Source organism: Gymnoscopelus microlampas (genome assembly GCF_963454915.1).
Source record: "Gymnoscopelus microlampas genome assembly, chromosome: 21".
NCBI lineage: Eukaryota > Metazoa > Chordata > Actinopteri > Myctophiformes > Myctophidae > Gymnoscopelus > Gymnoscopelus microlampas.
In genome coordinates this window covers 948,416-973,610 of record NC_139958.1, presented here as the reverse complement: position 1 = coordinate 973,610, position 25,195 = coordinate 948,416, and the positions used below count along the sequence as shown (strand labels likewise).

General features: G+C 43.5%; 1 protein-coding gene across 1 annotated transcript in view; it reads left to right on the top strand.

The window, feature by feature from the left end:
- fbxw2 (F-box and WD repeat domain containing 2) overlaps positions 1-21,402 on the top strand; it is a 29,592-nt gene extending 8,190 nt beyond the window's left edge. Inside the window, exons 3-8 of the mRNA XM_084046662.1 lie at positions 9,957-10,179; positions 10,819-11,013; positions 13,334-13,467; positions 18,522-18,608; positions 19,446-19,615; positions 20,328-21,402. Coding sequence (XP_083902788.1) covers positions 9,957-10,179; positions 10,819-11,013; positions 13,334-13,467; positions 18,522-18,608; positions 19,446-19,615; positions 20,328-20,616 — 1,098 coding nt within the window. The 3' untranslated portion in view covers positions 20,617-21,402. The remainder of the gene's footprint in view (positions 1-9,956; positions 10,180-10,818; positions 11,014-13,333; positions 13,468-18,521; positions 18,609-19,445; positions 19,616-20,327) is intronic.
- Positions 21,403-25,195: the final 3,793 nt, after the last annotated feature.

Below are 25,195 nucleotides of genomic sequence, written 5' to 3'. Positions count from 1 at the left end.
AGAAGCAGAGTGAAATAAGCAGAGTGAATAAGCAGAGTGTAATAAGCAGAGTGTAATAAGCAGAGTAAAATAAGCAGAGTGTAATAAGCAGAGTGTAATAAGCAGAGTGAATAAGCAGAGTGAAATGAGCAGAGTGAAATGAGCAGAGTGTAATAAGCAGAGTGTAATAAGCAGAGTGTAATAAGCAGAGTGTAATAAGCAGAGTGAAATAAGCAGAGTGTAATAAGCAGAGTGTAATAAGCAGAGTAAAATAAGCAGAGTGTAATAAGCAGAGTAAAATAAGCAGAGTGTAATAAGCAGAGTGAAATAAGCAGAGTGTAATAAGCAGAGTGTAATAAGCAGAGTAAAATAAGCAGAGTGTAATAAGCAGAGTAAAATAAGCAGAGTGTAATAAGCAGAGTGAAATAAGCAGAGTGTAATAAGCAGAGTGTAATAAGCAGAGTGTAATAAGCAGAGTGTAATAAGCAGAGTAAAATAAGCAGAGTGTAATAAGCAGAGTGTAATAAGCAGAGTGAATAAGCAGAGTGAAATGAGCAGAGTGTAATAAGCAGAGTGTAATAAGCAGAGTGAAATGAGCAGAGTGTAATAAGCAGAGTGTAATAAGCAGAGTGAATAAGCAGAGTGTAATAAGCAGAGTGAATAAGCAGAGTGAAATGAGCAGAGTGTAATAAGCAGAGTAAAATAAGCAGAGTGTAATAAGCAGAGTGAATAAGCAGAGTGAATAAAAAGAGTGAAATGAGCAGAGTGTAATAAGCAGAGTGTAATAAGCAGAGTGTAATAAGCAGAGTGAATAAGCAGAGTGAATAAGCAGAGTGAAATGAGCAGAGTAAAATAAGCAGAGTGTAATAAGCAGAGTGAATAAGCAGAGTGAATAAGCAGAGTGTAATAAGCAGAGTGAAATAAGCAGAGTGTAATAAGCAGAGTGAATAAGCAGAGTGAAATGAGCAGAGTAAAATAAGCAGAGTGTAATAAGCAGAGTGTAATAAGCAGAGTGTAATAAGCAGAGTGAATAAGCAGAGTGAAATAAGCAGAGTGTAATAAGCAGAGTGTAATAAGCAGAGTGTAATAAGCAGAGTGTAATAAGCAGAGTGTAATAAGCAGAGTGAATAAGCAGAGTGTAATAAGCAGAGTGAAATAAGCAGAGTGTAATAAGCAGAGTGAAATAAGCAGAGTGTAATAAGCAGAGTGAAATAAGCAGAGTGTAATAAGCAGAGTGAAATAAGCAGAGTGTAATAAGCAGAGTGAATAAGCAGAGTGTAATAAGCAGAGTGAAATAAGCAGAGTGAAATAAGCAGAGTGTAATAAGCAGAGTGTAATAAGCAGAGTGAATAAGCAGAGTGTAATAAGCAGAGTGTAATAAGCAGAGTGTAATAAGCAGAGTGTAATAAGCAGAGTGAATAAGCAGAGTGTAATAAGCAGAGTGTAATAAGCAGAGTGTAATAAGCAGAGTGAATAAGCAGAGTGTAATAAGCAGAGTGTAATAAGCAGAGTGTAATAAGCAGAGTGAATAAGCAGAGTGTAATAAGCAGAGTGTAATAAGCAGAGTAAAATAAGCAGAGTGTAATAAGCAGAGTGAATAAGCAGAGTGTAATAAGCAGAGTGTAATAAGCAGAGTGTAATAAGCAGAGTGAAATAAGTAGAGTGTAATGAGCAGAGTGAATAAGCAGAGTGTAATAAGCAGAGTGTAATAAGCAGAGTGTAGTAAGCAGAGTAAAATAAGTAGAGTGTAATGAGCAGAGTGAATAAGCAGAGTGTAATAAGCAGAGTGTAATAAGCAGAGTGTAATAAGCAGAGTGAAATAAGCAGAGTGTAATAAGCAGAGTTTAATAAGCAGAGTGTAATAAGCAGAGTGTAATAAGCAGAGTGTAATAAGCAGAGTGAAATAAGCAGAGTGAAATAAGCAGAGTGAAATAAGCAGAGTGTAATAAGCAGAGTGAAATAAGCAGAGTGAAATAAGCAGAGTGAAATAAGCAGAGTGAAATGAGCAGAGTGAAATGAGCAGAGTGTAATAAGCAGAGTGTAATAAGCAGAGTGAAATAAGCAGAGTGAAATAAGCAGAGTGAAATGAGCAGAGTGTAATAAGCAGAGTGTAATAAGCAGAGTGTAATAAGCAGAGTGAAATAAGCAGAGTGTAATAAGCAGAGTGAAATAAGCAGAGTGTAATAAGCAGAGTGGAGTAAAATAAGCAGAGTGTAATAAGCAGAGTGTAATAAGCAGAGTGAATAAGCAGAGTGAAATGAGCAGAGTGTAATAAGCAGAGTGTAATAAGCAGAGTAAAATAAGCAGAGTGTAATAAGCAGAGTGTAATAAGCAGAGTGAAATAAGCAGAGTGTAATAAGCAGAGTGTAATAAGCAGAGTGTAATAAGCAGAGTGAATAAGCAGAGTGTAATAAGCAGAGTGAATAAGCAGAGTGAATAAGCAGAGTGAAATAAGCAGAGTAAAATAAGCAGAGTGTAATAAGCAGGGTGTAATAAGTAGAGTGTAATAAGCAGAGTGAAATAAGCAGAGTGTAATAAGCAGAGTGTAATAAGCAGAGTGTAATAAGCAGAGTGAATAAGCAGAGTGAAATGAGCAGAGTGTAATAAGTAGAGTGTAATAAGCAGAGTGAAATAAGCAGAGTGAAATAAGCAGAGTGTAATAAGCAGAGTGTAATAAGCAGAGTGTAATAAGCAGAGTGTAATAAGCAGAGTGAATAAGCAGAGTGTAATAAGCAGAGTGAAATAAGCAGAGTGAATAAGCAGAGTGAAATAAGCAGAGTGAAATGAGCAGAGTGAAATAAGCAGAGTGAAATAAGCAGAGTGAAATAAGCAGAGTGTAATAAGCAGAGTGTAATAAGCAGAGTGTAATAAGCAGAGTGAAATAAGCAGAGTGAAATAAGCAGAGTGAAATAAGCAGAGTGTAATAAGCAGAGTAAAATAAGCAGAGTGTAATAAGCAGAGTGTAATAAGCAGAGTGAATAAGCAGAGTGTAATAAGCAGAGTGAATAAGCAGAGTGAATAAGCAGAGTGAAATAAGCAGAGTAAAATAAGCAGAGTGTAATAAGCAGAGTGTAATAAGCAGAGTGTAATAAGCAGAGTGAATAAGCAGAGTGAAATGAGCAGAGTGTAATAAGCAGAGTGTAATAAGCAGAGTGTAATAAGCAGAGTGACATGAGCAGAGTGAAATGAGCAGAGTGTAATAAGCAGAGTGTAATGAGCAGAGTGTAATGAGCAGAGTGAAATGAGCAGAGTGTAATAAGCAGAGTGAAATAAGCAGAGTGAAATAAGCAGAGTGTAATAAGCAGAGTGTAATAAGCAGAGTGAAATGAGCAGAGTGTAATAAGCAGAGTGTAATAAGCAGAGTGAAATGAGCAGAGTGTAATAAGCAGAGTGTAATAAGCAGAGTGTAATAAGCAGAGTGAAATGAGCAGAGTGTAATAAGCAGAGTGTAATAAGCAGAGTGAAATAAGCAGAGTGAAATAAGCAGAGTGTAATAAGCAGAGTGTAATAAGCAGAGTAAAATAAGCAGAGTGTAATAAGCAGAGGGTAATAAGCAGAGTGTAATAAGCAGAGTGTAATAAGCAGAGTGAATAAGCAGAGTGAAATAAGCAGAGTGTAATAAGCAGAGTGTAATAAGCAGAGTGTAATAAGCAGAGTGAAATAAGCAGAGTGAAATAAGCAGAGTGTAATAAGCAGAGTGTAATAAGCAGAGTAAAATAAGCAGAGTGTAATAAGCAGAGTGTAATAAGCAGAGTGTAATAAGCAGAGTGTAATAAGCAGAGTAAAATAAGCAGAGTGTAATAAGCAGAGTAAAAGAAGCAGAGTAAAAGAAGCAGAGTGTAATAAGCAGAGTGGAATAAGCAGAGTGAATAAGCAGAGTGAAATGAGCAGAGTGTAATAAGCAGAGTAAAATAAGCAGAGTGTAATAAGCAGAGTGTAATAAGCAGAGTGAAATAAGCAGAGTGTAATAAGCAGAGTGTAATAAGCAGAGTGTAATAAGCAGAGTGAATAAGCAGAGTGTAATAAGCAGAGTGAATAAGCAGAGTGAATAAGCAGAGTGAAATAAGCAGAGTAAAATAAGCAGAGTGTAATAAGCAGAGTGTAATAAGTAGAGTGTAATAAGCAGAGTGAAATAAGCAGAGTGTAATAAGCAGAGTGTAATAAGCAGAGTGTAATAAGCAGAGTGAATAAGCAGAGTGAAATGAGCAGAGTGTAATAAGTAGAGTGTAATAAGCAGAGTGAAATAAGCAGAGTGAAATAAGCAGAGTGTAATAAGCAGAGTGTAATAAGCAGAGTGTAATAAGCAGAGTGTAATAAGCAGAGTGAATAAGCAGAGTCTAATAAGCAGAGTGAAATAAGCAGAGTGAATAAGCAGAGTGAAATAAGCAGAGTGAAATGAGCAGAGTGAAATAAGCAGAGTGAAATAAGCAGAGTGAAATAAGCAGAGTGTAATAAGCAGAGTGTAATAAGCAGAGTGTAATAAGCAGAGTGAAATAAGCAGAGTGAAATAAGCAGAGTGAAATAAGCAGAGTGTAATAAGCAGAGTAAAATAAGCAGAGTGTAATAAGCAGAGTGTAATAAGCAGAGTGAATAAGCAGAGTGTAATAAGCAGAGTGAATAAGCAGAGTGAATAAGCAGAGTGAAATAAGCAGAGTAAAATAAGCAGAGTGTAATAAGCAGAGTGTAATAAGCAGAGTGTAATAAGCAGAGTGAATAAGCAGAGTGAAATGAGCAGAGTGTAATAAGCAGAGTGTAATAAGCAGAGTGTAATAAGCAGAGTGACATGAGCAGAGTGAAATGAGCAGAGTGTAATGAGCAGAGTGTAATGAGCAGAGTGTAATGAGCAGAGTGAAATGAGCAGAGTGTAATAAGCAGAGTGAAATAAGCAGAGTGAAATAAGCAGAGTGTAATAAGCAGAGTGTAATAAGCAGAGTGAAATGAGCAGAGTGTAATAAGCAGAGTGTAATAAGCAGAGTGAAATGAGCAGAGTGTAATAAGCAGAGTGTAATAAGCAGAGTGTAATAAGCAGAGTGAAATGAGCAGAGTGTAATAAGCAGAGTGTAATAAGCAGAGTGAAATAAGCAGAGTGAAATAAGCAGAGTGTAATAAGCAGAGTGTAATAAGCAGAGTAAAATAAGCAGAGTGTAATAAGCAGAGGGTAATAAGCAGAGGGTAATAAGCAGAGTGTAATAAGCAGAGTGAATAAGCAGAGTGAAATAAGCAGAGTGTAATAAGCAGAGTGTAATAAGCAGAGTGTAATAAGCAGAGTGAAATAAGCAGAGTGAAATAAGCAGAGTGTAATAAGCAGAGTGTAATAAGCAGAGTAAAATAAGCAGAGTGTAATAAGCAGAGTGTAATAAGCAGAGTGTAATAAGCAGAGTGTAATAAGCAGAGTGTAATAAGCAGAGTGTAATAAGCAGAGTAAAATAAGCAGAGTGTAATAAGCAGAGTGTAATAAGCAGAGTAAAAGAAGCAGAGTGTAATAAGCAGAGTGTAATAAGCAGAGTGTAATAAGCAGAGTGAATAAGCAGAGTGAAATAAGCAGAGTGTAATAAGCAGAGTGTAATAAGCAGAGTTTAATAAGCAGAGTGTAATAAGCAGAGTGAAATAAGCAGAGTGTAATAAGCAGAGTGAAATAAGCAGAGTGAAATAAGCAGAGTGAAGCATGAGTTCTAGTCAATAGCTGGGCAGTGGCTCAGGGGTAGAGTGGCCGTTAAAGCGGCCGGATGGAAGCAGTGAGGTTCGCAGTTCGATCCCGGGCTCCCCCAGAAGAGTTAGTGTAGAAGTGTCCTTGAGCAAGACGCTGAACCCCTAACTGCTCCCGATGAGCAGGTTGGTGCCTTGCATGGTTTCCTCCGCCATCGGTGTATGAATGTGTGTGGAATGTAATGCACTATCTATGTAAAGCGCTTTGGATAAAAGTGCTATATAAATTTGGTTCCATGTGTACACTCTCAGAGTTACAGACCTCTAAGGGTCCATTTGGTTCCATTTGTACACTCTCTGAGTTAAAGGCTGTGACGGTGCCTTTGGACCCCACGTTGTTCCCCAGTTCCTTACACTGTATCACGTCCATATTTGGGCATGGTTGGTGACGTCACATCACACCATGACGGTGTCTATATAACGGATCACAGATCTCCAGAACGAAGAAGAGACAATCCATGCAACCAGCAGGCGGAGCTACCAGAACCACACACCACAGTATATAAGATACTAAGCAGAATGGCGTGGGCTGCTGAAGAACAGCGAACGCAGCAACAACAATATACACTCCATGTCAAACGGCAGAGATATCATCAGATACTCTACACACAGTTAGATCAGGAATTCATCATGGACCCCTCCCTGACCTTCGTCCTGAGGCGACACAGCGGCCAGACGTCACAAACCAGGGAGGTGTCCAGCGGCTCCGGCTCCTGCTCCACGGCCGAAGACGATGAGGACTACGTGGAGCGAGGAGGGGCCGACCTCTACGGCTCCTCGCCCCCGGGCCGCTTCTTCCGCATCGACCCGTACGGTGATCCGGGCGAGGGCGACGGCCCCGAGCCGGAGCGCCCGGCCTTCGGGGTCGACGACGCTCGGACCCGTTGGCAGTCGGGTCGACGCGGAGACGAGCCCGAGGAGGGCGGCGGCTGTACCTGCAGCTGCTGCAGCAGGTGCAACCGCTGGCGAACAGCCATGACTTGGGCCACGACGCGGAGGCAAGGCGACCGCTTCAGCGATAGGCAGGGTTCCACATCGGAGAGACACAGCAGCAGCAGCAGCTGGGAGGAGACGCTGTCGGAACTGGATCGCGGCGAAGAACCGGAGCAACTGGAGGAACCGTGCTGGTACCCAGATCCACTAGTCCCTCCTCTGCTCCTGGAATACGGCCCGGAGGACGCCGACAGCAGCAGCGAAGAGTCGGAGGACTGCGGCGACTATTCTGTCCAGCCGGAGGAGCTGTTCTTCCCGGGAGACGACGGCGACGCGAAGGAAGCCACGCACGACACAGACGAGTCCAGCGACGAGGACTTGGAGCTGGAGTGGAGGCTGTCGGAGGTTCCTCCCCTACACACCTACATGGAGGAGCGACTGGCCCAGGCCATGGAGGAGAGGCGGGCCCAGGCCATGGAGGAGCGGCTGGCCCAGGCCATGGAGGAGAGGCGGGCCCAGGCCATGGAGCAGAAGCTGGCTCTGGAAGAGAGGCTGGCTCAGGCCATGGAGCAGCTGCAGCTGGCCAAGGCCATGGAGGAGAGGCTGGCGCAGGCCATGGAACAACAGCAGCAGCTGGCCAAGGCCATGGCAGAGAGGCTGGCCCTGGAGCAGAGGCTGGCGCAGGCCATGGAGCAGCAGCAGCAGCTGGCTCAGGCCATGGAGGCGCTCGCCAACCAGGAGTCCATGGCAGCGGACTTTGACCAAGCCTCGCCGCCGGCGAATCAGCATCTAATAAACGGTCTGCCGCGGATCAGCGTCGTCCAGGGCGGCGCAGAGGACTCGTGTCCGATCTGCTGCAGCGAGTACCTCCAGGGGGAGCTGTTCACCACTCTGCCCTGTCACCACGGCTTCCACAGACACTGTGTCACCCTGTGGCTCCAGAAGTCTGGCACGTGCCCGGTGTGCCGCCACGTCTTGACCCCGCCCACCTCCGCCCCCCTCCTGTGCCCGGTGGCAGAGACCACCCAACTCGTATTCCTCCCAGATCCAGACATTTAGTTTCACCTTATTTACGGCTTGTTCTCCCACAGCTAATCTCGCAAACCACTGGACCAATCTGTGGCAGGTTTCTTGTGCACGCTGTCAGTAGGCCAAAGGAAGTAACGCCTAAATAAGTATATTTAACTAGGATTCGATAGCGGAAGCCAGTGGTTCTCTGGTCGGACTGAGCTGTTGCACAAATATACGTTGTACGTCGTAAAAGGCTGATGACCGATGATTATCCATGGATAGTTAATCATCTTAGAACCACGGGACTCTGTGATAGGTGGTGAGCCGTCTAGAAATGGGTCTGTGTGTCTGTCTGTCCGGGGGTAAATCTTGTAGTCGGCCACAGTTTTTGTTTGATATGCGTTATAATTATGTTCTGAAATATTTCATGACGGCAGTTGGATCAGGCTGAAACCAATGCCCAAATATGGACTCTTACATCACGGATAGGTCCTAGACCAGTGGTTCTCAACCTTCTGGATCAGGGCCCACTCGCGGCCTACCCATCTGACCACTTAACACGGGGAGCCGTGTGCATTTTCAGAGCTTAGAGTTTATTTTAACGATCAATCGATCGATTGTGTTCCGGCTTGGATCAATGGAACTAACGTAGTATGAGTTCTTATTTATTGGTATCACTGTGAAAACACGTTTCTTTCAGGTTTTGAAGAAATGTGTTTTGCCAATTATTTTAGGGCCCACGTCATAGACCGGCCACATGGGGGCGCCGCTACCAGACCCTGTCTTGTTTTTGGTGACTTACGTTATCTCCTCCAGACCGTCTTGTTTTCTATGACCTAATGTTAGTTATCTCCTCCAGACCGTCTTGTTTTATATGACTTAATGTTAGTTATCTCCTCCAGACCGTCTTGTTTTATATGACTTAATGTTAGTTATCTCCTCCAGACCGTCTTGTTTTATATGACTTAATGTTAGTTATCTCCTCCAGACCGTCTTGTTTTATATGACTTAATGTTAGTTATCTCCTCCAGACCGTCTTGTTTTATATGACTTAACGTTAGTTATCTCCTTCAGACCGTCTTGTTTTCTGTGACTTAATGTTAGTTATCTCCTCCAGACCGTCTTGTTTTTTATGACATAAATAAAAGGTACATTTTTTGCTCTTCTGTCTGTCTGTGTCTCTAGCTGATCAACTTTAATCTAACTCACAAAAAGTTCGGAAACTTAACTTTGGTCGATTATTTCTCTCTTTCAATAATACCAATTGGTATTGTGTCTTATATCATTTTTATCGTTGATTAGTCACCTTTACAACGAGGTACAGCTTGTAAGGAGGGCATTCGTGGAATGAGCAACACAGCTAAACACGTGGGTAGCGCCCCCAAAATCCCCCAATATTCTTCTGTTGTCAATCGCTCTTGTTTTGAGCGACCTGCCAAACTGACCGGCACCTGAGCATGGGTTCTGCAACTTTGTTGAGTTTGTGTTGATGCTCCAAGCAGCAACACTGCCCCCATGGAAAGATGCCACGTTTGTCCCTTCAGGATAAGGCCTGTGCAACAGGGCAAATGGAAGCTGGTGTTCCGTTATGCATAGTGGCAGCATTATTTGGTGTCAGCCCTGTTACCATTTACAAACTTAGGACCAAGTCTCTGTGAGACTGGTGAAGACAAATGAAGACAACAACCCAAGAAGACCGGTTCCTCACCCTTGCGTCACTGAGGAACCATAGGTTTTCTTCCAGATATTTACAAGCAAGATTTGCACAACGGTACCAAAGACAGATGTTGCAGGACCCATGCTCATGTGCCAGTCACACACCTGTGACTGGTACACACCTGCCTGCAAACGGTACCAGGACTGACACCAAATAATGTGTAATCTGCATAACGGAACACCAGCTTCACTTGCCCTATTGCAGTATCCTGAAGGGACAGACATGGCATCTTTCCATGGTGGGGCAGCAGTGTTGCTGCTCGGAGCATCAACACAAACTCAACAAAGTGTCAGAACCCATGCTCAGGTGCCAGTCACAAAAACCCTCAGCAGGTGTGTGCTGGCAGGTCGCCCAAAACAAGAGCGATTACCAACAGAAGCGTATCGGCTACCCACAGGTTTAGCCACGTTGCTCATTCCACGAATGCCCGATCCTTATAAGCTGTACCTCGTTGTAAAGGTGACTAATCAACGATAAACATGATATAAATCACAATACCAATTGGTATTATTGAAGGGGAGAAATAATCGACGGAGTTGATTTTCCAAACTTTTTGTGGGCATGTGTCTCAAGGTGATCAACTCTAATCTAACTGCACATGTCTCTCCAGGTGATCAACTCGTGCACAGAGGTGTGGCAGGGTGTTTGCAGGGAGCTGGGCTGGAGGATAGATGAGTCCATCCAGGAAGCTCCTCACTGGAAGTGTGTCTACCTGAAGGCCAAGCTCCGCATGATGCAGCTGAGCGACCAGGAGGCCTTCGAGACGTCCTCGCTCATCGGACACAGCGCTCGTGTTTACGCTCTGTACTACAAAGACGGCCTTCTCTGCACCGGTATGTCGATTTTTTTCTTGACCACCAGGGTTAAAATGTAATTTAGGGGGGGGCACATGGTGCAGTCGGTAGCACTGTCGCCTCACAGCTAGAAGGGTCTTGGGTTCGATTCCCGCTGGGGGCGTGTTCTCTCCTCCGTGTCATCAGTGCCCATACCCTAGGTGGGGTTGATCAAAGGGCCTTTCTGTGTGGAGTTTGCATGTTCTCCCCGTGTACCCTAGTGTAGGTACCCTCAAAAAACATGCAGTAATACAGAGAGACTGTCACTACACTGTCTCTCTGTATTCTATGATCCTATAGTTTACTGAGACACTACACTGTCTCTGTATTCTATGATCCTATAGTTTACTGAGACACTACACTGTCTCTCTGTATTCTATGATCTTATAGTTTACTGAGACACTACACTGTCTCTGTATTCTATGATCCTATAGTTTACTGAGACACTACACTGTCTCTCTGTATTCTATGATCTTATAGTTTACTGAGACACTACACTGTCTCTGTATTCTATGCGTTTACCGTAAGTCACTCTGGATACAGAGCGTCTGATAAATGATTTCATTGTAAATTGTTATATTTTTGTAGTTTATTATAGTTTTGAAACAGTCACGACTTGTTTTTAACACCATGTTTCAGGCTCAGACGATCTCTCGGCCAAGCTGTGGGACGTGCGCACGGGGCAGTGTGTGTACGGCATCCAGACACACACCTGTGCCACGGTCAAGTTCGATGAGCAGAAGCTGGTGACGGGCTCCTTTGACAACACCATTGCATGCTGGGAGTGGAGCACCGGGGCCAAGATCCAGCAGTTCAGAGGTCACACTGGAGCAGGTCAGTGATTCATTGCGCCTCTCTAACTCTTAACTCTTTAACACATTCCCTGCCATTGACGGAGATCTCCGTCATTTGGTGTTTTCAGTGATTACAGTAGAAGAGGGCGCTCTTCCCCAACCTATACTGTGAGAGAAGGAATGGACGGACATGACGTCATCCCCCAAAAAATCACTTCGTAATTTATGCACTCCTACCTGGGTCGCGGTTTTCCACCCCCGTTCTGAATCCCATAGACGTGTTTAATATCGCGTCAAATAAGAACTGTGTTCCACAAATAAACAAATGACCCGGCGGTTTGACTCTTATGGATATGGAGCATCAACAGATGGTGAGAAAACGATAATGTTACTTCAGCCGAATTAGTTACATTTTCGCCAGAAACAGACTGTTTCAAATATGAGTGACTGACTATCATAAACGATACAGAGGCTCCTCCCTGACAATATGGCTGAGGCAGTTTGTTTATTTTTGGACCACAATTCTTATATGAGACGATTCTAAGATGACCCAATGTTATTCTCCATAGAGAAATTACTTTACGAACCAGGGGATGAACGAGTGACGTCAGGACTTCTGTGATCTATAGCTGTCGCGATTCCGAGCTAACCCTTGAAAAATCATAGAATATTCTTCTTCACAACGATCCACCCGCCGATCACTTTAAAAGACGTAGTAGAGTCTCGTATAAATTTGTGCCGCCGCGATAATACATTCCATAGTGATGGTCAGTTGATAACACATTCCATAGTGATGGTCAGTTGATAATACATTCCATAGTGATGGTCAGTTGATAACACATTCCATAGTGATGGTCAGTTGATAATACATTCCATAGTGATGGTCAGTTGATAATACATTCTATAGTGATGGTCAGTTGATAATACATTCCATAGTGATGATCAGTTGATAATACATTCCATAGTGATGGTCAGTTGATAATACATTCTATAGTGATGGTCAGTTGATAATACATTCCATAGTGATGGTCAGTTGATAATACATTCTATAGTGATGGTCAGTTGATGATACATTCCATAGTGATGGTCAGTTGATAATACATTCCATAGTGATGGTCAGTTGATAATACATTCTATAGTGATGGTCAGTTGATAATACATTCCATAGTGATGGTCAGTTGATAACACATTCCATAGTGATGGTCAGTTGATAATACATTCCATAGTGATGGTCAGTTGATAATACATTCCATAGTGATGGTCAGTTGATAATACATTCCATAGTGATGGTCAGTTGATGATACATTCCATAGTGATGGTCAGTTGATAATACATTCCATAGTGATGGTCAGTTGATAATACATTCCATAGTGATGGTCAGTTGATAATACATTCCATAGTGATGGTCAGTTGATAACACATTCCATAGTGATGGTCAGTTGATAATACATTCCATAGTGATGGTCAGTTGATAATACATTCCATAGTGATGGTCAGTTGATAATACATTCCATAGTGATGGTCAGTTGATGATACATTCCATAGTGATGGTCAGTTGATAATACATTCCATAGTGATGGTCAGTTGATGATACATTCCATAGTGATGGTCAGTTGATAATACATTCCATAGTGATGGTCAGTTGATAATACATTCCATAGTGATGGTCAGTTGATAATACATTCCATAGTGATGGTCAGTTGATAATACATTCCATAGTGATGGTCAGTTGATAACACATTCCATAGTGATGGTCAGTTGATAATACATTCCATAGTGATGGTCAGTTGATAATACATTCCATAGTGATGGTCAGTTGATAATACATTCCATAGTGATGGTCAGTTGATAATACATTCCATAGTGATGGTCAGTTGATGATACATTCCATAGTGATGGTCAGTTGATAATACATTCCATAGTGATGGTCAGTTGATGATACATTCCATAGTGATGGTCAGTTGATAATACATTCCATAGTGATGGTCAGTTGATAACACATTCCATAGTGATGGTCAGTTGATAACACATTCCATAGTGATGGTCAGTTGATTGAAGCTTGTTTTTGCCAAAAAGCAACAGAAAGCTCATAGAAGTAAATATATATCCTATATAAATCCTATAAAACTGAATGAAACTAAAGCTTAATTTTGTTGTGATCATGTGATCTGTGGCTGTGCTCTTCATCATCATCATAATTCATAATCATGTCTCTTACAGTGTTCAGTAATGTGTGTGTGTGTGTGTGTGTGTGTGTGTGTGTGTGTGTGTGTGTGTGTGTGTGTGTGTGTGTGTGTGTGTGTGTGTGTGTGTGTGTGTGTGTGTGTGTGTGTGTGTGTGTGTGTGTGTGTGTGTTACAGTGTTCAGTGTGGACTATAATGACGGTCTGGACCTCCTAGTGAGCGGCTCAGCAGACTTCACGGTGAAGGTGTGGTCGTTGTCGGCCGGCGTGTGTCTCAACACTCTGACCGGACACACTGAGTGGGTCACCAAGGTAACGAGACCACACCCCCTCTTTAAAGGAGTAGGTCACACTAGTTAGGACACACTGAGTGGGTCACCAAGGTACCTTCTCTTTAAAGGAGTAGTTCACACTAGTTAGGACACACTGAGTGGGTCACCAAGGTACCTTCTCTTTAAAGGAGTAGTTCACACTAGTTAGGACACACTGGCCCTCATTTATCAACGCAGCGTATAAACCGCCGTATATTTTTCCATATATTCGGCGTACACCAACGTCGAAGTCACATTTATCAACGCATCCTACACAGCTGATCCGAGCTTACACTTGGTCCCAGCGTTGATAAATGTCACGGCTGAAACGAGCGTCATTTAAATAACACGCCCCATAAATATTCTCAAAACGCCCCGATTTTACGACATGAAGACGAACCAGAATACGACCAAAGACATGAAAAGCCAATAAGAAACAGCCCCCCCGCCTCGCCGCACACGCACACGCCTCTCTCGCTCGCTCTCTCTCTCTCTCTCTCACACACACACACACACACACACACACACACACACACACGCCCGTAGCGTATTGTCACGTAGGCTTGTAGCCTACATGAATGACATATTATGATACCAATCACATCGGCATGAATGGAATACTTTTGTAGATTAATGTATTTAACCCATACCGAGCAGTGCGCGTTCGAGTTACACTAAAATAAAGCCCTCATGTAGGCTATTCCCATTTCCCAGTGAGACTCGGACCGTCGGACGGGCGAGTCCCGTCCCGCTCCGCATTAATGAGAGATAGCCTGGAGAGAACATTAATGAATGAAGGCTGGTGTGTGTTGGACCATGGGTTAAATGTCTGATCTCCCGGTGGCCATGAAAATATAACAGCAGCGCCGCCTGTTAGACCGGTGCTCGCGCAGAAGAGTGCTCTCGCAGAAAGCGCCCGTATATTTTGAAAATAGCAGATCTACAAGCTCACAACGCGTTGCTGGCTTGTGAGCTTGTAGATCTGCTATTTTCAATACAGACAGATCTACAATCTTATCTGAATGACTGTTAAAGCAGTTTGTTTAAATTACTTTATAAAATGTTATATTTTCACAGGGATTATTTATTAGTGTAGATATACAGATGTATGAGTGGATTAGGTGTCCAATGCCTCTCAGACAGTCAAACAATGCTGCTCCGCAGGTCTAGGATGGAATAAACGGGTGCAGCCAACGTCAACAACTGGTCCCGACCAGACGTGAGATCTCAGCGTACCGTAGGATAAAGCCCACGTCAGGATATATTGATAAATGCCGAAAATTGCGGTGATCTCGCCGTACGCCCATTATTTGGTCTACACCGCGTTGATAAATGAGGGCCACTGAGTGGGTAACCAAGGTACCTTCTCTTTAAAGGAGTAGTTCACACTAGTTAGGACACTCTGGCCCTCATTTATCAACGCAGCGTATAAACCGCCGTATATTTTTCCATATATTCGGCGTACACCAACGTCGAAGTCACATTTATCAACGCATCCTACACAGCTGATCCGAGCTTACACTTGGTCCCAGCGTTGATAAATGTCACGGCTGAAACGAGCGTCATTTAAATAACACGCCCCATAAATATTCTCAAAACGCCCCGATTTTACGACATGAAGACGAACCAGAATACGACCAAAGACATGAAAAGCCAATAAGAAACAGCCCCCCCCAATAAGAAACAGCCCCCCCCCCCCCCCCCTCGCCGCACACGCCTCTCTAGCTCGCTCTCTCTCTCTCTCTCTCTCTCTCTCTCTCACACACACACACACACGCCCGTAGCGTATTGTCACGTAGGCTTGTAGCCTACATGAATGACATATTATGATACCAATCACATCGGCATGAATGGAATACTTTTGTAGATTAATGTATTTAACCCATACCGAGCAGTGCGCGTTCGAGTTACACTAAAATAAAGCCCTCATGTAGGCTATTCCCATTTCCCAGTGAGACTCGGACCGTCGGACGGGCGAGTCCCGTCCCGCTCCGCATTAATGAGAGATAGCCTGGAGAGAACATTAATGAATGAAGGCTGGTGTGTGTTGGACCATGTCTGATCTCCCGGTGGCCATGAAAATATAACAGCAGCGCCGCCTGTTAGACCGGTGCTCGCGCAGAAGAGTGCTCTCGCAGAAAGCGCCCGTATATTTTGAAAATAGCAGATCTACAAGCTCACAACGCGTTGCTGGCTTGTGAGCTTGTAGATCTGCTATTTTCAATACAGACAGATCTACAATCTTATCTGAATGACTGTTAAAGCAGTTTGTTTAAATTACTTTATAAAATGTTATATTTTCACAGGGATTATTTATTAGTGTAGATATACAGATTTATGAGTGGATTAGGTGTCCAATGCCTCTCAGACAGTCAAACAATGCTGCTCCGCAGGTCTAGGATGGAATAAACGGGTGCAGCCAACGTCAACAACTGGTCCCGACCAGACGTGAGATCTCAGCGTACCGTAGGATAAAGCCCACGTCAGGATATATTGATAAATGCCGAAAATTGCGGTGATCTCGCCGTACGCCCATTATTTGGTCTACACCGCGTTGATAAATGAGGGCCACTGAGTGGGTAACCAAGGTACCTTCTCTCTAAAGGAGTAGTTCACACTAGTTAGGACACACTGGCCCTCATTTATCAACGCAGCGTATAAACCGCCGTATATTTTTCCATATATTCGGCCGTACACCAACGTCGAAGTCACATTTATCAACGCATCCTACACAGCTGATCCGAGCTTACACTTGGTCCCAGCGTTGATAAATGTCACGGCTGAAACCGAGCGTCATTTAAATAACACGCCCTTAAATATTCTCAAAACGCCCCGATTTTACCACATGAAGACGAACCAGAATACGACCAAAGACATGAAAAGCCAATAAGAAACAGTTTCCCCCGCTGGCCTCGCCGCACACGCACACGCACACGCCTCTCTCTCTCGCTCTCTCGCTCTCTCTCTCACACACACACACACACACACACACACACACACACACGCCCGCCCAACTTTGTCTTTCATGTCCGTGTCCGTAACGTAGCGGTACATGAGACTCGGGCGGAATGCAGTGATTCCGTGCCGCCACGTTAATATTGGAGCGTCGGGTTTATATCCTTAACCCAGCCAGGTTGTGTAGCCTACTAACTCTCTATGACATAACTCCATAACATAGGACAAGCTACTGTAAGTTTGTAGACCTCACTGTCAGTGAAAAGATGGTCGGGGCTCCCGAAAATTCTCTCGCAGAAGCACTGCTGCGCTGCTGCGCTGAAAATAGCAGATCTACAAGCTCACAACGCGTCGCAATGCGACCTGTTGTGAGCTTGTAGATCTGCTATTTTCAATACAGACAGATCTACAATCTGATCTGAATGACTGTTAAAGCAGTTTGTTTAAATTACTTTATAAAATGATATATTTTCACATCGATTATTTATTAGTGTAGATATACACATTTAGGAGTGGATTATGTGTCTAGATGCCTGTCAGACAGTCAGACAATGCTGCTCCGCAGGTCTAGAATGGAATAAACGGGCGCAGCCAACGTCAACAACTGGTCTCGATCAGACGTGAGATTTCAGCTTACGGTAGGATGAAGCCTACGTCAGGATATATTGATAAATGCCGAAAGGTGCGGTGATCACGCCGTACGCTCATTATTCGGGCTGCACCGCGTTGATAAATGAGGGCCTCTGAGTGGGTAACCAAGGTACCGAGACCACACCCTCTCTTTAAAGGAGTAGTTCACACAAACAATGACTCTCTTTAAAGGAGTAGTTCACACAAACAATGACTCTCTTTAAAGGAGTAGTTCACACAAACAATGACTTATTAGACACATCAAATTATTGTCTCAGGAATGCGACAAAAACTAAAACATCTCCATGAATTCAAGGCTTCATGGGGCGTGTAATGGATAGAAAATAAGTAATTTTTTGAGTGAACTACTCCTTTAAGTCATTGAGTAAATAAATAAATAATTCAGCTCCTTCCTTATGTAACCAAGAGGCTTAGGGTACATAATAGACGGACCAAAGAGTTATAATTAAAATATATAATCTTTATTTTAATATCACAGTATAAAAATATGTATTGCAAATATCTTTATTGCAAATACATTTATCACAATGTACTAATAAAAAGAGAGACTGAACTCCACATCAATGCTCACCCTAACCAACTGAACCCCCTGTCATGAAGTATCTCTGTGGGCTAAAGCAGCGACCACCTGATCATCACCACCTGTTATGACATGGAAATGGAACACAATGAATACCAGAGCATAATAGCAGAGATTCATGAACCCCTGTTACATTACCAAAATGCATAGCCTACATATGAGCTAAAGACTCACCGCAGACACCAGACCGTATGCCCCTAGTCCTGGACACAACAAAATGCTGAATGTTGCACTCTACAACAGAACCATATTTATCACCATTTAGCTACACTTAGCTTCACAATACATATAAAATACCAACAAGCACTTACAGTAATAGAACGATACAATAGAATGCACAGTAATAGAACGAACGAGAGAGAGAGAGCTAGATTTTACTGAATGAAAGGAAAACACCCGGCGTAGCAACGCCACACACACGCCACTCACACGCCACACACACGCCACGTACACGGACCGCAGCGGCACGCTGGACGTGTGTGTGTGTGTGTGTGTGTGTGTGTGTGTGTGTGTGTGTGTGTGTGTGTCTGTGTGTGTAAACAAAGGAAGCGATACCTTTGTGCCAGGCACAACCCCCCCCCCCCCCCCTTCACTGTTGGGACTGCCTGTCGTTCCCTAGGGAAGACCAATGCACGTTTAAACACCTAAACAGTTCACGTCAAACCTAGCGACATGATAACACAAGCTTAACCTTTCAACTGCTCACAGAATATTTATCTCCAGTACGATGGATCCCCCGGTTTTCTCTGTGTCATCCTCTCGTCCTATAACAGAGAGGTATACTCATCCTCTCGTCCTATCACAGAGAGGTATACTCATCCTCTCGTCCTATCACAGATAGGTATGCTCATCCTCTCGTCCTATCACAGGTCATACTACAGAAGAGTGAAGTAGAGTCTGTGGTTCACAGTCCTGGAGATTACATCCTGTTAAGTGCTGATAAATATGAAATTAAGGTAAGCTGACCTCTCTCTCTCTCTCTCTCTCTCTCTCTCTCTAATAACTCTGTCATAATGAAGGTGTGGCCACTAGGCAGAGATCAGTAATAACTCTGTGATGTCATAATGAAGGTGTGGTCACTAGGCAGAGATCAGTAATAACTCTGTGATGTCATAATGAAGGTGTGGCCACTAGGCAGAGATCAGTAATAACTCTGTGATGTCATAATGAAGGTGTGGTCACTAGGCAGAGATCAGTAATAACTCTGTGATGTCATAATGAAGGTGTGGCCACTAGGCAGAGAGATCAGTAATAACTCTGTGATGTCATAATGAAGGTGTGGCCACTAGGCAGAGAGATCAGTAATAACTCTGTGATGTCATAATGAAGGTGTGGCCACTAGGCAGAGATCAGTAATAACTCTGTGATGTCATAATGAAGGTGTGGCCACTAGGCAGAGATCAGTAATAACTCTGTGATGTCATAATGAAGGTGTGGCCACTAGGCAGAGATCAGTAATAACCTCTGTGATGTCATCATGAAGGTGTGGTCACTAGGCAGAGATCAGTAATAACTCTGTGATGTCATAATGAAGGTGTGGCCACTAGGCAGAGATCAGTAATAACTCTGTGATGTCATAATGAAGGTGTGGCCACTAGGCAGAGAGATCAGTAATAACTCTGTGATGTCATAATGAAGGTGTGGCCACTAGGCAGAGATCAGTAATAACTCTGTGATGTCATAATGAAGGTGTGGTCACTAGGCAGAGATCAGTAATAACTCTGTGATGTCATAATGAAGGTGTGGCCACTAGGCAGAGAGATCAGTAATAACTCTGTGATGTCATAATGAAGGTGTGGCCACTAGGCAGAGAGATCAACTGTAAGTGCTTGAAGACGCTGTCGGTGTCAGAGGACCGGAGCGTGAGCCTGCAGCCGCGGCTGCAGTTTGACGGACGCTACATCGTCTGCAGCTCAGACCTGGGCGTCTACCAGTGGGACTTCGCCAGCTTCGAGGTTCTCAGGTAAAAGATGTCCTTCATGAATATCATGGGGATAGGGGGGGTGATCACAGTTAAAGGTAGGGTAAGTGATTTTCTTTGGTTAAAATAAGTGTTAAATAGCTCTATATTGTGATAGTACTCATTGCTATAGAGTGTTTGTTCAGTAAAAGGAGTCTCTTTGTCTCTCCAGCTCTTTATTAAACAGAAAATGCATTTTCGTTTCATTTCCATTTTATCCAATCAGGATAGAGAACTCAATCAGGATACAGATTAAACAAGTGAAATTAGAAGTGATGACACTAAGAAATGAGCAGGCAAAATTGGAACTGGAACACTATAAAAAATGAAGCTTAAAAATGGGTACTTTCTCCTGATTGGCTGAGATTTTGACACCTACCAGAAAATGTATTTTCTGTTTATTAAAGAGCTGGAGAGACGGGGAGACTCCTGTTACTGAACAAACACTCTATAGCAATGATTACTATCAGAATATAGTGCTTTAACCTTTTAACAAAATACTTTTTGTTTTAACCAAAAAATATCACTTACCCTACAGTTACATTAAACACTGTACTCTACATTAAACACTGTACTCTACATTAAACACTGTACTCTACATTAAACACTGTACTCTACATTAAACACTGTACTCTACATTAAACACTGTACTCTACATTAAACACTGTACTCTACATTAAACACTGTACTCTACATTAAACACTGTACTCTACAGGGTGATCAAAGTCCAGGACCCGGCCAACCTATCGCTGCTCAGCTTCGGTGAAGTGTTCGCCCTGCTGTTCGACAACCACTTCCTGTACGTGATGGACCTCAGGACGGAGGCCATATCGGGCCGCTGGCCGCTGCCCGCCTACAGGAAGTCCAAGAGAGGCTCCAGCTTCCTGCCCGGTGTAACGGCCTGGCTGCACGGCCTGGACGGACACAATGACTCAGGACTGGTGTTTGCCACCAGCATGCCGGACCATAGCATTCACCTAGTACTGTGGAAGGAGAACGGATGAACGCAGGACCATAGCATTCACCTAACAGGACCATAGCATTCGCCTAGTACTATGGAAGGAGAACGGATGAACGCAGGACCATAGCATTCACCTAACAGGACCATAGCATTCACCTAGTACTGTGGGAGGAGAATGGATGATCACAAGACCATAGCATTCACCTAACAGGACCATAGCATTCGCCTAGTACTATGGGAGGAGAATGGACGATCACAAGACCATAGCATTCACCTGACAGGACCATAGCATTCACCTAGTACTGTGGGAGGAGAATGGATGATCACAAGACCATAGCATTCACCTGACAGGACCATAGCATTCACCTAGTACTGTGGGAGGAGAATGGATGAACACAGGACCATAGCATTCACCTAACAGGACCATAGCATTCACCTAGGACTGTGGGAGGAGCATGGATTGTCATAGCCGGCCTTGCAACACACCGGACGAGCCCCCATTTGTCATGTGACAAATGGGGGCTCGTCCGGGACTCACAGGACCATAGCATTCACCTTACAGGACCATAGCATTCACCTAACAGGACCATAGCAATCATCTAGTACTGTGGAAGGAGAATCGATGGACAGGGAATCTACGTATTTTTTATTTAGGTTCTGAGCTGCCAAACGGACCCTTAAGGGTTCCATGTGTCTCTGTCAGAGTTACAGACCTGTAAAGCAGGGGTCTTCAACAGGGGGTCCGGGACCCCTAGGGGGTCCTCAGAGTTACTACAGGGGGTCCGCCAAATCTTTCAGTGATATGATGTTTTTTTTTTACCTTAACCACTTGAACCCTATAGCATCCCTTTTCTGAGGAGAACTTTAGCCAAAAATAGCAGATCTACAAGCTCACAACGCCTCGCAGCGCGAGGCGTTGTGAGCTTGTAGATCGGCTATTTTAGGCAAAGAGGTTTGTTTAGGTGCAGAGGGGAAAAAAAAGAGCAGACCAAATAAACAAAAAAAGTTGAATCTAAAACACAATTTTATACAATACGTAGCTTCATCTCTCTCTCAGCTAGGGGGTCCTTGGCCTGAAAACGTTGAAGACCCCTGCTGTAAAGGCCGGTGCATGCTTGGAACGACAGAGTGTGGGCCGACGTGTCGCGGTACATCTCTCAACGGAGCGTTCGTACCGTCTGCCACTCGCTGGGCGACACCACAGAGGAAAAAAAACTCAACAAGGAAGTGGATGTTTGTCTCATGCATCTTCCCAGCCAATCACAGTGTGGGACATCTGAATAATAAGCGTCTCAAGCCACCTTTCGTTTTTTCCCCAGAGGTCGGCGGAGGTTTGTCGTTTTCCGACAAAGAATGTAAGGGTTCCATTTGGTTCCATTTATACAGACCTGTAAGGGTTCCATTTGGTTCCATTTATACAGACCTGTAAGGGTTCCATTTGGTTCCATTTATACAGACCTGTAAGGGTTCCATTTGGTTCCATTTATACAGACCTGTAAGGGTTCCATTTGGTTCCATTTATTCAGACCTGTAAGGGTTCCATTTGGTTCCATTTATACAGACCTGTAAGGGTTCCATTTGGTTCCATTTATACAGACCTGTAAGGGTTCCATTTGGTTCCATTTATACAGACCTGTAAGGGTTCCATTTGGTTCCATTTATACAGACCTGTAAGGGTTCCATTTGGTTCCATTTATACAGACCTGTAAGGGTTCCATTTTGAAAAACACTGCTCTGGAGAACATGAAGATAACACAGTAATGCATGGACCACATGATGGACCACATGATGGACCACATGATGGACCACATGATGGACCACATGGACCACATGATGGACCACATGATGGACCACATGATGGACCACATGATGGACCACATGGACCACATGATGGACCACATGATGGACCACATGATGGACCACATGATGGACCACATGGACCACATGATGGACCACATGATGGACCACATGGACCACACCCTTTCTGTTTGGTTGCTTTTCTTTCTGACGGGAACACATCTGTGTCATTTTTAGATTTCTTTGGCTATTCAAGATCTGTTATCTCTGAGCTTGTAGATCTGTTATCTGCGCGGCCATGTGACTTGTTTTCCTGCTGGAAGGTGTACTTTTTAGTTGACATTTTAACGTTGTTCTTCTGGATCTTAATTCTATACGGACACAAAACCCCCCAAAAAACATGAGGGATGTGTGCAGTGCTGCCCCCTACTGTTTACTAAATACTCTGTCGTTTAAACTATTATTTATTATAATCGCAAAACACGCTTTTACTGCAGTTTAATTCAGCATTGTGACGCAGTGGCTGCCTGGAGGGTTGGGTATTACCTTCTCCAGATGAGAGGGTGGGGTATTACCTTCTCCAGATGAGAGGGTGGGGTATTACCTTCTCCAGATGAGAGGGTGAGGTATTACCTTCTCCAGATGAGAGGGTGGTGTAGTACCTTCTCCAGATGAGAGGGTGGGGTATTACCTTCTCCAGATGAGAGGGTGGGGTATTACCTTCTCCAGATGAGAGGGTGGGGTATTACCTTCTCCAGATGAGAGGGTGGGGTATTACCTTCTCCAGATCAGAGGGTGGGGTATTACCTTCTCCAGATGAGAGGGTGGGGTATTACCTTCTCCAGATGAGAGGGTGGGGTATTACCTTCTCCAGATGAGAGGGTGGGGTATTACCTTCTCCAGATGAGAGGGTGGGGTATTACCTTCTCCAGATGAGCACAAGTCTTTACGTTGGGTATTTTTTAGATTTTTTTTTTTTTACGTACCATTATTCACCTTATTTCTGGCCACGCCCAGGAAATAGGTAGGAAGGTAGGGGAGTAGGGGGTGCTGGGGAGCCCCATATCAAGGGGATTCCTGTTTACCAGTGTCGCCATGTCTGTTTATAATAAGCAAGGACTCCCAGATTAATATGTATTTGTCCGTGGACCCCCATCTGAAAATATCTTGTGCCAGGGACCCCCCATACAAGATTTCTGTTGTTAAAAGTTTAAAAAATATTCAAAACATCTCACATGTAAAGTGGTAAAACTTAGCCTATAGTCTCTTTTTTGGGGCGCTTGCTTTCATAGACCTGGCTGCTTGTTTCTCTTGCAAAATCTGGCAACACACTGATTACCTGCATTAGCCTACACCTGTAGCCTACTAGGGAGGAAGTGGACAGATACTGAATGAAGCAGCAGAAAAGGGCCAAGAATAAGGTGAATAATGTTCTTATTTTGTCCATAAGACCCAATTACTGAATGTCAGTGTCCAGGTTTCCCTCAGAATGTGTGTGTCTCTGATTTGTGTATGTATTTACTATGACACCGTGTATGTATTTACTATGACACCGTGTATGTATTTACTATGACACCGTGTAAGGCGTTGGTTCTCAAAGTGGGGTCCGGGGACCCCCAGGGGTCCTTGAGGGAGTTCCAGGGGGTCCCCAGCTAAATGATAGATTAGGCACCAAATGGACCATTATGGGTCTGTAACTCTGAGAGTGTACAAATGGAACCAAATGGACCCTAACGGGTCCATTTGGTTCCATTTGTACACTCTCAGAGTTACATTAACATTGATTTTACAATATAAATTGCGGCCCAAGTGATATAAATGCCATTAAATTGGGGTCCGTAGCCCTAATGTATGTCAAACTGGGGGTCCTTCAAATTAAAATGGTTGAGAATCACTGCTAGAGACGTAAAAAATCTTCTCTTATGGGGGTCAATTTGGGGGTCCTTGGCACGAAAAAGTTTGAGAACCACTGGTGTAAGGCACATTATGAGTCTACTAGGACAGGGGTATACCCTAACGTTTCATTTTCAACTCTGAGAGTGCACACATGGTAACCAAATGGACCCGTAAGGGTCTATTTGGTTACCATGTGTACACTCTGAGAGTTACAGACCCGTAAAGGTCATTCAAGGCTTGGTAATATTATTGTGGGCTTTGTATGTCGGTGGCAAAAATACGATTTTGATAAACAATGCCTCAAAAATCCGTCATAAGACAGCATGGTGATGACCCCTGGAGTCACCACTTTAATTTTATACTTTGGCCATTCAAAAATAGCAGATCTACAAGCTCATAGCGCCGATATGAGCTTGTAGATCTGCTACTTTTTGAATAATCTTGAACATTTTGGAAAATCTTTGAATATATTGATTTTTCAAAGCGAGCATAATTTTGTAACTTCAAATCTTTGCTTCTGGGGGGATTCTACAAATGTCTTCTAAATCCTAATGTTGCTGTATGTATATCAGTGATTCTCCGACTTTTTCATGTCAAGGACCACCTGAAATTATATGTTTTTGGCCGTGGACCCCCATCTCAAAATATGTTGTTCCAGGGACCCCCCAGAAGTAAAGATTTGAGTTAAAAATGTTCGCTTTAAAAAATATATATATATATTCAAAGATTTGCACACATTTTCTCGATGTTTCCAAAAATAGCAGATCTACAAGCTCGTAGTGCGGCACTCGATGACACAGATGCTTTCCCGGTCTTAATGGGTTTTTCCCCTCCCCAACATATAGACACAGACGCATGGACAGGCTGCAGCATACTTCTCATCAGACATGCTTTTCCACATTTGTTTTCCACGTGAGAAAGATACTGAT